The sequence below is a fragment of the Dicentrarchus labrax genome, unplaced genomic scaffold (genome assembly GCF_905237075.1).
Source record: "Dicentrarchus labrax unplaced genomic scaffold, dlabrax2021, whole genome shotgun sequence".
Classification (NCBI taxonomy): Eukaryota; Metazoa; Chordata; class Actinopteri; family Moronidae; genus Dicentrarchus; species Dicentrarchus labrax.
Genome location: NW_026136724.1, coordinates 18020298 through 18033611, shown reverse-complemented (window position 1 = coordinate 18033611; position 13314 = coordinate 18020298). Strand labels below are relative to the sequence as shown.

Genomic DNA, 13314 nt, shown 5'->3' with positions numbered 1-13314 from the left:
TTTTTGTGTCACTGTCGTACTGGAAGAACATTAATGTTTGCATGGATAGCATCTTTGGTGGCATTGTTCGCTAGTGATGCTTTTAGTCGTTTTATGTTAACTTAGGAGTTTACCTCCAGAAAGTTCCCGTCAAACAGCCAAAAAAGGTGCAAACACGAGTGGTAAATGGCAAAATGTCCAACTTTAGAGCAGTAGTTGTATAAAAACAGAGTATATAGGCCTTTTTATTGGCCTAGTTCAAGTGCTTGACCTGATTCACCAGTAATTATGACCACCTAAACACAAATACACTACGTGATGTTTCATTACTCTAACGATTGTCTATGATCACCTGAACTTGGTATACCAATGGCTGGAAAGGATCCATTTAGGCAATAGCAGTGTTTCAAATGGCACAGGCCTCAGCAGACACTTAGGATGTATTAGCTCTGGAAATGAAGAGCAGTCTCAATTTGTTTGTCTCAAAGAGCCAAAAAAAAAAGAGAAGAAGTTTGTCTTCGCTTGCTCAGTTTTGTCAATTAGCTAACTTGTACACCATGATATGTGGTCCTTTACCTCCACTCATCAAGCTTTAAGTCAAGATGATTTCTATCTCTGAGAAATGTTTGCATAAGTTAAAATCCAATCTCCCAAAACGTCCGTCACCCTTATTTCTGGCACACTGTACGCACTGTAAAAGCACTGCATCCAGTCGGCACGAACTCCAAAAGCTCTCCGTCTTGATAGGTAGACACATAAATCCTCTCAGCCACATTGCCTCTGTCAGTTGGTGGCACACCAGTGCTAGAATAATTTCAACTGTTGTAAAGGTTAGTACAAACATTCCCACTTTCTTGCACACAAGTTTTTCGCCCCACAAGCGATCCTGTAAGATGCTGCGTGGGCTGGTCAGCGCTGACACTTCCCTAGGCATTGAGCAGATTGATGGGAACCAGGGGGACTTCACTTGGATGGACGGATGGACAGATATTCCAACATCTTTCTCCCACTCCGAGGAGATAAAAACTCCATCCTGACGACCCTGGGGAGCACAAGGAATGTCAGGCGGAGTGACATGTCAGCAGGCTCTCGGGTCCCCAGAGATAAAAATCCTCTATTTAGCATTCTGCCGAAAGGTTGAAGACAAGTAGAAAGGGTCTGAATAACACAGTGGGATGAGAGGTAGGCAGAATATGATTAAATTAGATCAAATTATCTTTTAGAGTTGTATTGTGAAGCTCCAGATAAGCTTCTGTAAGGTGGCACATTATTGAAGGGAAGTAAAATGCTCAAATGCCTTTTACACCTGTGCATTATATATCTGCCTGACTTCAAATTAGCCTTAAAGGAAGAAAATTGGTTTTATGGCTCCAATTTTTCTTTTTAAGTTTATAAGAAAGATGAAGAATCTAGAGCAATTTAAAATAGTAACAGAGCTGCAGTACAGTATGATTCATGCTATATATTCAGTATTATGGCCAAGACGTTTACTCCTGTGGAGGAATTTTCACACTGGCAGCTCTTGGTTGTCGCTACAGGCCTGCTGTCTGTATCGATGGATAACATTACCTTCAGTGTTTTCATTCTAGACTGGGCCTCCCTCTTTCTCAATCCTAGAACGGTACATATATATATATATATATATATATATATATATATATATATATGTCTTTCAGGAAGCAGACATCAGTTAGAGCATGAGCTCTGAGCAAAGGGAGGAGGCTCGAATTGTCACATTAGTCAGCCAACTGCCAAACAGCAGTGAGGACCTTGCTTTATTAAAACTCTTGCCAGAGTTCAAATTCCTGGCAGACTGTAGGTGTAAAGACGAGGATAGCTTTGGTTGTGGGATGAGAAACTGATGCACATAAAATGTAGACTAGTCAAACACAGTGTGTCAATATCTAAAAGCTGCTGTCCTGATTAAACATGTGCTTACAGCAAATTTACAGAAGGACCAGACCAGCTGCATAAATGGTAAACATAACAGTCCCAAATGGCTTCTCTCTGTTGGCTACGTGGTTCTGTTTGAAATAAAAACAAAATTCAGGAAATTGTAGTTGCCAGAGGGTCACGAGGGAGAAAAGCTCTACAGGGACCTTTACTGATGGATTTAAAATATGATTAGCTGACTATAACACAAAATTAGCCCATTTCATTTAGTGTTTCAGGGTTTTCCAATGTACATCTGAGACTGCTGCGTGATTTTAAAAGCCTTAAAGGACTTTTATTATGATCTAAAGTCTAAAGTAAGATCTAGTGAGTCAGAATTATTCCTAGCTCTACCATAATTAAAATTTTTGAAGAATAAGGACATTTGTTGTTAAAAGTCTCCTGAATACTATCATAAAAGGGGATGGTCATGATGACTAAGTACAATAAATGGGGGGGATCAAGCTTTATATCTGCTCAATGAGAACCTTGTAAAAGGATCTTTTTCAAGTGTGTCCTATCTACCAGTGACCTGCCAGGCACAGCAAAAAGCAACTATAAGGCTGTTCTGTTTGTCATTAGTTCCCTAATGTAGAGTAGAGAAAGGACCATTTTATGAGCCTGAGAGGAAAATTATTATGAATGAGTGGGATTTACCAAAAGCACACACTGCCAGCAGATGGACTCACATTTAGACCTATGAACTTTATCCAGTGCCTGAAAACAATGAGCCTTTATGTTTTTGTGATACGGGAAACCCTTTTATAGTGAACTGTGGTTGAATGAGACAAGAATAAAGCTGATGAGACAGTTAATTACCAGCTGTGGTAATACATGTTTGATAATTTGAAGAGAGCTTCTGAATGGATCATCAACTGCTAAGGATGCTGCCAAAGCTTTAGCCTCATTTATTTAGCACGATATTGTGTATGCAGCTAGCGTATTTAAGACCCCTTTGCAAGGTTTTTTATTTTGAAACTCACTTTACATACAGTATATGGCGTATTGTATTGTTTTTTTTAGAATTGTAGATCTTAACATGTTTGTTAATGTTCAGTTAGTCGCAGCCGTAGCCTCATTTCTATAGCACAACATCATGTATGCAGCCATCGAGTATATATTTAAGACCTCTTGAAATATTTATTACAAAATATGCATATTTAAAAGGAGTCAGCTGGAAACATTAAGAGGTCATGAAGAGCATTTCTCATGGAGCTAACGTTAGATACATCAGCACAGAAAAATCTACGAACACAGACAAGAAAAGAAAATGCTGCTTTTACTTTTCCTGTATTCAAGTAAATGTTCTTTCAAAAAATTACTGTTAATACTCCACCATTATCATTAAAAATGGCATTAGCGTACGTGCAGTACAGGAGTGGAAAGCTTAGTTGCTTAGCAACAGTAACTATGGGGTTAGCAAATGGCCAATTTATTCGCTATCGTCATTAAAGGCATCATTGGATATTTTGAGAAATTTGCTTTCTTGATTGCCAAGATTTAGATGGAAAGATTGATAGCTTACCGTGTTTATATTAAATCACATTACGTTACAACACTGTAAAACCAGTTCATTTAATTCAAAACGTTAAACTTAAATCAACATAATTCACATTTTATGTAAAACTAGCTAAAAGTTTGTGAGTTAAAAAAGACATTATTGAGCAGCTTTGGTCATTTTTATTTGTACGATACATATCTATCTACTCATATAACTCTTAGCAACAAAGCAAATAACTGTATTTCCCAAAATGTATTATTACTACAATAAATTAGCAAGTCAAACCTGTTGAATATATATTAGTTTAAGCATTTTTTAGGCACATCAACACCTGACAAATTGAAAAAACAAACATCTCATTCTGCTTGTGAACCGATGTAAAGGGGTTAAATGTCTGATGAATGACTGACCTGAATTTTTGCTGCTGTTGCACTGTGGGGGAAAAGATAAATAGCAGACACAACAACATAAGAGTGTGTATGTGTGTGTGTGTGTGTGAGAGACAGATTAGGTGATTTACAGGTTATGTGATTAGAGACTATCCACACACACACACACACACACACACACACACTAGTCCTGGAAATAAATGATGAAATATGAACATGTCAGCCAGGCAAGACCCATTACTGATTTTGATTAAAGAAGGTAATAACAGCATTTAGGGAGGTTGCAGCATCTAGATCTCTTTCTGTTCTGGACTACCTGAGTTATAAATTATGAATATTGATTTGGTGTAGCTGCCTTTTCAGTTATCTGTAAGGGCATCTTTAATTAGAAAGTTTGTGGCTATCCGTTTTAGACCACAGTCTTTATTAAGTGATTTTATTTGAAAAGTCAATAGAGCACACAGAGCAATAAGAATCCCAGCAACGTGTCTTAAAGAATTAGGTGATATTATCGGTTTGAAAAATTCACTTTGACGTACAAAGGTCAGATTAATCAGGATACTTTATTCTGATATGAGTCTGCGTGTGTATGTGCTCTCTTGCTTTTTGAGGCTTTTATAGCCTTCTCTAGGTCTGGTTTGACGCACATAGACTTTTAGGTGACAATGAAAGCAAAAAAAAAACCCTCTTATGTCATTACTTAAAGGGTTTAACACTCAAAAACTCGTCATCAGGGCTGTGTAGGTGTGGTTTGAGCTGATATTATGACCAAACAACCCACCAACTGTCCTCAGATTCTGATTCAATCCTGACTGGTGCATGGTAGTATGTCATCTTTTTCCCAACAGATCCCCACCCACTTCAAACCAACAAGAAGAGCACAAAAAAAAAGAAAACTCTCATGTGAAACAGCCAAAAATGTTGTAAGTTTGGGGATCATCTGTCATAGTTAATGAAGCATTTAGTTCGTTATCATTTTTCACTCCTACATCCTATCATTTGCTTGAGGAAAATCCCATTTTACATGTCATCCAAGTTTCAACTAACCTGATTTGATTTGCACATTTGATGAGAGCAAGCAAACCTCTGTTTTTCCCCTGCAGGCCATTCCTGGTACTGCCTCCGCTGATGGAGTGGATCCGGGTGGCTGTCGCCCACACTGAGCATCGACGAAGCTTCTCTGTAGACAGCGATGATGTGAGGCAGGCCGCCAGGCTGCTGCTCCCCGGTGTGGATTGTGAACCACGGCAAATAAAGTAAGGATATGATGCTTATAAAAAAAAGTTTTACTGCAACAAGAAAGCAGCTCTTGAGGCAGAAATAATCTCACTGGTTTTGTTAAACCTCAGTGAGTGAAGTATGGGAGGCAATTTTGCCTTGTGAGCCAGCAGTCATTCTTGCTTCTGGAAGTGTTTAATCAACATAAACTCTTGCCCATAAGACCAGTAGCTCAACTCATAAATCTCTCAAGCCAAACAAAAGGTCCAGCACTGCACACATCTGTTCAAAACTTCAATAAATGTTCCCAAAAAAAAGTCAAGTTATAGTGTCTACCTATAAATCAAGCTCTCTGTTTGACTGGAAATAATTACAATGCATTTTGTAAAAGCCAGAAAGCCAAAAAGGCTTTATAAAAGTTGCATATTGAAGTAATTATTGAGATCAGTCCTTGTATCAGTACAGTAGCAGAAGAGTATTACTGTATTGTAAGAGGTCATTAAGGACACTCTTGACATGCCAAACACAAGTGTGACTATAACAGTTAGTGACACCTTATTTCAGGCGCTTCACCAGCATCATGACAGGTCAAAGTGGTAGGAAATGAGGATGCTTATTGCTATAATTTAGTCTGACCTTTCCAAGGTTTCAAATAAGAACGACACACAAGCTCAGCCAGTCAGTTGGTGAACTTTGATGAATTTTTTGCCACGTTAGCGGCGTTTAGAGATAAAGTGTAGTTTTATATGGACCAGCAGGTTGACATTTGTGGTTTAAAGGTCTTGATAACTATTGGATGGAAATTTGCTATCTGCACTAATGTCCGTCTCTGGGTGAATTACAATAACTTTGCTGATCGTTTAAAAATTGTCCAATACTTTGGTTTATGACCAAATACCTGCAGAAATAACTCGTAACATGTTAATTAGCTAATTTTAGCGTGCAAACAATCTAAACTAAGGTGGTAAACATTGTATCTAAACATCAGCATATCATATTATTGTGACCACAGACCCCCAATTAATTAATCCCAAATTACAATTAATCAAAACAGACTCTTAGTTATGTTAAACTGTAATGTTTGACTTGAAAGTTACTAAATAAAGTGTGCTTGTTCCTCTTCTCTGCTGTCTTTGGGGCTAAATCTTCTCTCTGCATGTTTCTGTCTCACTTAAAGCTGTGCACAATATTTGTCACACGGCAGCTCAGTCAGTGATTTTGTGTTGGTGTCAGTGGGTTAAGAGTCTTATCACATTTCAAATACTTGCAGAGAAATAATAAATGAAACACTAAGAGGTGTGAATTGCCAATTAACATCTCTTTACATATGTCAGATATAATTGTCACGTAACATTGGACAAACATGATGAAAAAGTTCCTCTGTGGCCCCGTGGAAGCTGTGACAGCTGCTCGCAGCTTGGATTAAGGGGCTTTACGAGAGACATGAATGAGTAATAATGAGTCATAGCAAAAGTCTTACCTGGAGAAAAGCTACTTTAGGAAATGAAGGAAGCAGAGAAGCAGAAGCAAGCAAAGAAAAAAAATGACATATGCAAAGGTTGGTGAATTGACTTTGAAGGCAAACAGCTCAATACTTGAAATAAACTCATAACGTTGCAGCTCATTTTATAATGCTAAGAGTTTAAGTTGTGAAAAGCCGACTCATTTTCTGTTTCCATCAGTGTGCAGTGGAGATGTATATCCACAGATCTCAAAATCCATTTCTGAGATAAGCTCCCACTTAATCACAGTAATGGATCTGCTCTTTCCATCTGCAGAGCGGAGGATTGTTTCTGTGCCACCAGAAAGCTGGACGCAGCCTCCACAGAGGCCAAGTTCCTGCAGGATCTGGGCTTCAGGATGCTCAACTGCGGACGGACGGACCTGGTCAAGCAGGCTGTGAACCTGCTGGGGCCCGATGGCATCAACAGCATGAGCGAACAGGTCCGGCACTTAACACGCACTCCTACGTGCTTATACGGCATTAACATCACACACCTGCACAGGAATAGTGGAGAGCTAAACCCAGTGAATTTCTAACAAGTATTACCATCCCAGTTCACACACACGCTGAGCACAGGCTGCTCCCTATGAGTCATGCAATGTGCAAAATTCTTATTCTATGATACAACTTTGAACTGATACAACAAATTCACATCATGTATATGAAAATGTTCTTTCTGTCTGTGTACGAGGGTGTTTATAGGAATATGAATGCATTATTAGAATATGGGCAGCATCTGAATATTTGTATAATATTTGTCGTCCAGGCACAAACATCAACACCACTTCTTCTCAGAGTTAAAACTCAATCAAACTGAAACACTTAGACATCTTAACCTCCTCCTAAAAATCAGCTGAAACCAAACTTTACATTAGTATCAGGATCCCCAATGTCCATGAGGGTAAATCTATTTAGAAATCGTTAAAAGGCTCATTATAACCTCAGATCTTTGGTCGTAATACAGCTGCATCTAATGAATTAATTATCGATTAATCTGTGGATTAATTTCCTACCTAATCGATGAACCGGCGTGGTGTATGAAATGTGAGAAAGAATTGAAGAAACCCCCATTTCATTCATCAATCAGTCATCTAATTGCTTGTTTTGTGCAATCGGCAACTTCCCTGGCTGGCAAATGAAGCAAACGCAAAAACTGCAGTTACTCGAAATGGCCACTTGAGGCTGGATACAGAAGTGAGTTAATCCTCATAAAGCTTCATATTGAACTGCACAACAGAAATAACAGTCTGGTAAAAATAATGGTTTTGGTTTCTATAGATTCTATAGGTTAATTTATATATATCTCGCCTGTTTAAATTAAATTAAGGCTTAAAGTTGTACATAATAAATGGCCGCTTTGAGTGACAGGTGGATGCCGTCACAGGCGGTTGTTTTCAGTCAACAGGCTTCATTAAACCTGCCTCAGCTCCACCCACTGACCTTCACAGCAACTCCTCAGAAACCTATGGGTCAAATCAGACAACAACAACAACAACAATGAAGATAAATACAAATAATAAAACAGATAAGACATATTTTAGTCAGCCTTTTAGACTAGATTAGATTGTTTATTTGTGTGAGGTTCAAGTACAACCATGCTTTATCATTTATTTAATTTAGGTACATGCTTAAAATATGTTATTTTGTATTTGTGCAGCTACACGTATACATATGAGGAGTGTAGATGGCAATTTAAAACAAACAACAGAACACAGAAAATGAAGCAGTCTTGATGATATAAATCCAAATACAGGTATGAATACAGGTAGAGACTACACAGCTACTGTTTATCACAAAAAAAAGAGGAAGAAGGGAGCGATCTATTGTTCCATTTGTACCTGATACTGCAACACTTTTCCTGGACTGACCTGTGATGGGTTTGACCATCAGGTCGATAGCTCAGCCTTACTGCATTAAAGTGTTAATGTCATTTGGGATTTTCTACCTTCCCCAGTCAATGGAAATATTGGTTATTCCTTGCTCTGCTAAGTGGAAGCTAATAGTGCAATCAGATTTTCCGTGGTCAGAAAGCTGTGCCTGGTTAACTTCAATTAAGAAAACTCTTGGCAGAGCTCCACTCAGATACTCTAAAAAACCTACATTTTGGAAAACCTACAGTTTTCATGTCTTCCACAGCTCCTGGCGGTTTTATTCATAACCACATTCAGTCAGTTTATTTGACTGGAACGGACCTGAATTATTTTTCAGTATTTACAGGTCCTTACGAGTATAACAAATATTGACTGACAGGTTTCCTCCCCTCTCCTCTCATAAATAACAAGCCGAGGTGACACACAGGCTTTTATTCACTTGTAAAAACCAGTTAAACGGTGCAAGGGACTAGACAGCATTACAGGAGTAATAAAGTCAAAGCTGCGGCCTGTCATCACGGCTGAGAGGCATTTGAACTCATCACGATGATCACGTCTATCGCTCTTTAGCTGTCTGCTGATTAAGTAGACCAGTGTCCAGGAAATATTTGAGAATGAATCACCACAAAGGGATATCAGTCTTTAACATAAAGTGCTTGTTATGAGCGAGTCGTAAAAGGCCTCTGTTGAACATAATGGCCCAGATCAGACATATGATTGAAGTCTGCTTTATGGAAGCTCATCCAAAACACTTTTTAAAATGATCTTTTGCTTGAGTCTAGATAGTCGGATAAATGGGAAAAACTCGCCACCTGGTTTACAATAAAGTTCTTTTTGTTATTTTTCACTTAGATGCAGCTTCACCCCGCAGCTCGGAGCATAATGTGTGTGGGCGTGTCAGGCTCAAGAGAGCGCTCCGTGCATATGGTGGCGTGTGGAGATATAAGATGTTATGTTAGGAGTTTCACAGCCCACCTATGCTGTCGCTCTGGTTGAGAGGACATGGTTATTTTGAGGCAGCTATGATTATGTCCGGAAAATTAGAACCTGCAAGCAACTGCTGGAAATGTCTCTGATTGATGAGGAGGGAAATGGGCTCTGAGTCGTATGTTAGGTATGAATACTGGGTATATTTTAATACAACCTTTAGTCAGGGAGCTGATTAGCACATATGGCACTTCAGAGGTTCCTTATGACAACACAGCGATTTAAAGAACATTATGTAAAAAAAGACTTCCTATAGAACTAGAAAGCACAGCTGTTACAGAGCTCCTTAAAGAAGTGCTAATGGTCTCTTAAGGGCTTTGCTGATAGCAATGAAATCCACATTTTTCATGGTATAGTTAGGAGAAATGAGCAAAGAATCTGCCTTCACAGTTCAATTTCATGTGTGTTTGTTAGTTATAATAATGAATCAGCGTGCTCAAGTACACCACGAGTGAACTGTTGACATCTCAAAAACAGATCAGCAGCAAATGTACTACGAAAAGCACAGCACTCTGATCAAGTAATTTGTTAATGAACACACAAAAAGTGCACTGACAAAAACACTATTGTACATTTCTGCCTAAAAATGATATTAAATTTATATATAATGCCATATTTTGGTGATGCTATCCATCCATCTGCCAGCGTTGCCAGGTGTGAGATAATTATCATATTGGTAGAAAAATTTAGTCCTTTCTAGGATGCACAATCAATAGCTCTGGAGAACTTTATCTGTACAATAATTTCATTTGTTTTATATTTCTTTTATAATACTAAAATGATATGGGAGCTGATTGGTATCCAGCCTTGTTACTCTTCATATAATGACACATTGTATTATGGGAAACTAACCCTGGACTGGACATTTTATGCTATAAAGTTGCATAAAATGGTAATACACAAGTAGAAGAATTGGCATTACTTTAGTCTAGAATTGAGAGCAATTCCCTTTCAATCGCAGTTTTATGGCACTAACTGTCCTATTAAAATTGCCAAACTGTTGGCAAAAACAAAGGTTTTTTTTTTTTTTTACCATTTTCAAATAAGAAGAAGATTGCATTTGTGATTTACTGGAAACTCCTGAAAGAGTTCATCACCTTTCCTCTCAACAAAAGTACATTGTAGAAACCGTCCTCCTGCCTCCCTCCCACAGGGAATGACCCCTCTGATGTACGCCTGCGTCCGCGGTGATGAGGCCATGGTCCAGATGCTGCTCGACGCCGGAGCTGACATCAACAGCGAGGTCAGTGTTCACAAAACACCTTCAGTCTGTCAAAATGTCACATTGGACCACATTTTTTTTTTGTTTGTTTTTGTCCAAAATGTTCATTTACATTTGTTTGTGTGTATCAGTGAAAACGATGAACCCACGTTGTGTTGCTCTTTCCCCTATCTCTGTCTTCATTGTCTCACCTGCTGTCGGCATGCTCTCTGTTCTCCTGGCAGCTTATTACATGAAGTGCACTGATAAGCAATAAGCGAGGGTCGTTTCCACAGTAACAATCATAGTTTGTCTCTGCTCTGATAAAGAATAATAATCCACTGATAGTCCCAGAGTGCAGGCATCGTATTCTACAGCGCAGACATTCAGCAGCAGTTTGCTTTAGACTACATCAATAATGCATTACTGTTGTACAAGTGTGTGCACTTAGTGTAACTTGCTTCCACAGACTGTGCATGAAGCATGAACTTCACTGCACTTATTTATTAACAAAGAGAATTAAAAGTAACAGTGAAGCCTTGTTAAGAATCCTGATTTTGTCTCTGCAGTATGTGCTGTATGTGTGTGTGTGTGTGTGTGTGTGTGTGTGTGTGTGTGTGTGTGTGTGTGTGTGTGTGTATGTGTGTGTGTGTGTGTGTAGCTGCTTTAATCTGATCTGGAAATAAGAACATTCGAGAATAGAAATGCTTCATGGACTCTCCTCCACCACAGTGACCTCATTGTTGTGATTGCTCCATTGGTTTAGTGCCTGTACATAGTGCAGATGTGTTGACTCTCAAACAAAGCGCTACTTGTATAAATCATCTAAGAGTTCAAATTACAAGAAACATATTTTCTCTTGTATTTCTAAATGGAGTCTGGCCATGCAGATAGTTTTATGTGCTGAGGGTTTTGAGATCTACATTATCTAAATGGAGATCAAATCTGCTCTGCTCAAATCTCACTCTTTCCAAAACAATGTCCTGGTTTAACTAGATTGTTTTGTATATTTGTTTACGCATGTAGAAAAAAAACTAAAAGCAAATATAAATGTGAAATAGAACTGCTTAAAAATCCCCCAGGGGCTTGAAATAATAATAATAATAATAATAATAATAATAATAATAATAATAATAATAATAATAATAATAATAAACTTTATCTATATATCTATTTCTTAACAATGTTACAAAGCAACATGCAAGGCAGGTAAAATGAGAATCAGGCTAAAGGACACAATAGAGGAGGAAAAACAATAAAATTAAGATAAATAATAATAATAAACAAAAATGAAAATAGTATAAAGGAAATAAAGGTTACTTTTACTTCTTCAGGCCTCTAAAAATACTTCAAAATAAACAGCCTGAGAATCAAAAATCCTGTTTTGAACAACGTAAAAACTCATATCTGCTGGATATATACTTAAAGCATAACAGCAGATGCCATCAGAGTAGGTTTGATTTATAGTTCAGATTTCACTCATAGTACTACTATCTGCTACACCATCAGGCCATAAGCTGCTTTAATTACATTTACCACACTGATTGTGTTTCCATTCTTTCATTCCCCTTCAGATATAGAGTATGCCGTTACTTCGCCATCTCTCGTTACAGAATATCAGACTACTGTCATTGCAGTCATTGTTTTTATGTTCTTTTATTTACTGTGACACTGTGTTTGCAGTGGAGATGTCTGAGTCCTTTCTCAGCATGCCTCATGTTGTCTTCACTCTCTACAATCTCCACCGGTATCAGAAACTCATAGGCAGAAACACAAGCTGGCTGATGATAGTTTGTGTAGTCTCTCCGTGGTATCTCCACAGCCAGTGGTGTGTAGATAACGGAGTCATGAGATTTCTGCATCGTAAGGAGTCACAAGCCAAAACACAGAGGAACCTACTGACCTACATAATCCCCAGACGGTACTGTCAGCAACTGAAATAGTTCCTGTAAAAACCAGAGCTAGGGCTATGGGTTATGAAGCATTACTGTTACTCACCTCCATCATATTGACAGAAATCTCACAACCTCAACATATAAAACCAAAACTACCATATCTGCATGGTTAAATACACTGCTGGGGATGAGAGAAAACATGTCTTTTTGATTATAATTTGGGTGAACCGAGCCTTAAAGTAAAAACAAAAGCAAATCCCTGATTGAACGTTGCACTGTTTAAACCGTTTTGTTAAAACACTACTGTGGAGCCGTTATGTTTTATGTCACTGATGCCCTCTGCTTCTGCAGAAACTGCCTCTTATTATAAAGTGATTAATAATTCATCACTGCGAACACATAAACACTAACAGTCCCACTGTTGTTTAGCATCAGACCTCAAATGAAATGTGACATTACATTAAACGTCTGTTGGAAAGAGGCCTCCTCTAGGCGACATTTAGAAATAATTTCTATAATTTACTCTGTGATAAAGCCACTTTAGAAATCACAGAACAGCATCGGGCTGTATGGCTGTTTAATTTTACTCTGACGCTGCTTTGTTCATGAGTCAGCACCATCCGTCTTGCCAGTGTTTGTAGTCTTTGCCAATGTTGTGTTTTCTCTCTGGTTTCATTCCCCTTTGAAATGAAACACTATTTAAAGATGGAGCTATGGCAGATAGTACAAAGTGTGGTCAGAGAGCCATGCCCAGGCACATATAACATTCAGAGAGCGGATTCAGATGAGGGCTATAAGTCAAGCTGCGCAAGATTTTCTGTGAAACTCAAGAGGAAA

General features: G+C 38.4%; 2 protein-coding genes across 4 annotated transcripts in view; both read left to right on the top strand.

Annotated features, from left to right (window-relative positions):
* igf1 (insulin-like growth factor 1) overlaps positions 1-13314 on the top strand; it is a 153055-nt gene that overhangs the window by 87977 nt on the left and 51764 nt on the right. The window lies entirely within an intron of this gene.
* The window catches only part of LOC127359280 (ankyrin repeat and BTB/POZ domain-containing protein BTBD11-A), a 168437-nt gene that overhangs the window by 140910 nt on the left and 14213 nt on the right, over positions 1-13314 (top strand). For 2 of the 3 annotated variants that reach the window (XM_051393196.1, XM_051393197.1), the window contains exons 4-6: positions 4905-5057; positions 6798-6963; positions 10535-10624. In XM_051393196.1, the coding sequence (XP_051249156.1) occupies positions 4905-5057; positions 6798-6963; positions 10535-10624 (409 nt within the window). Of the gene's footprint in view, positions 1-4656; positions 4725-4904; positions 5058-6797; positions 6964-10534; positions 10625-13314 lie in introns of those variants that run through there. The other variant, XM_051393198.1, reaches the window with a different exon arrangement.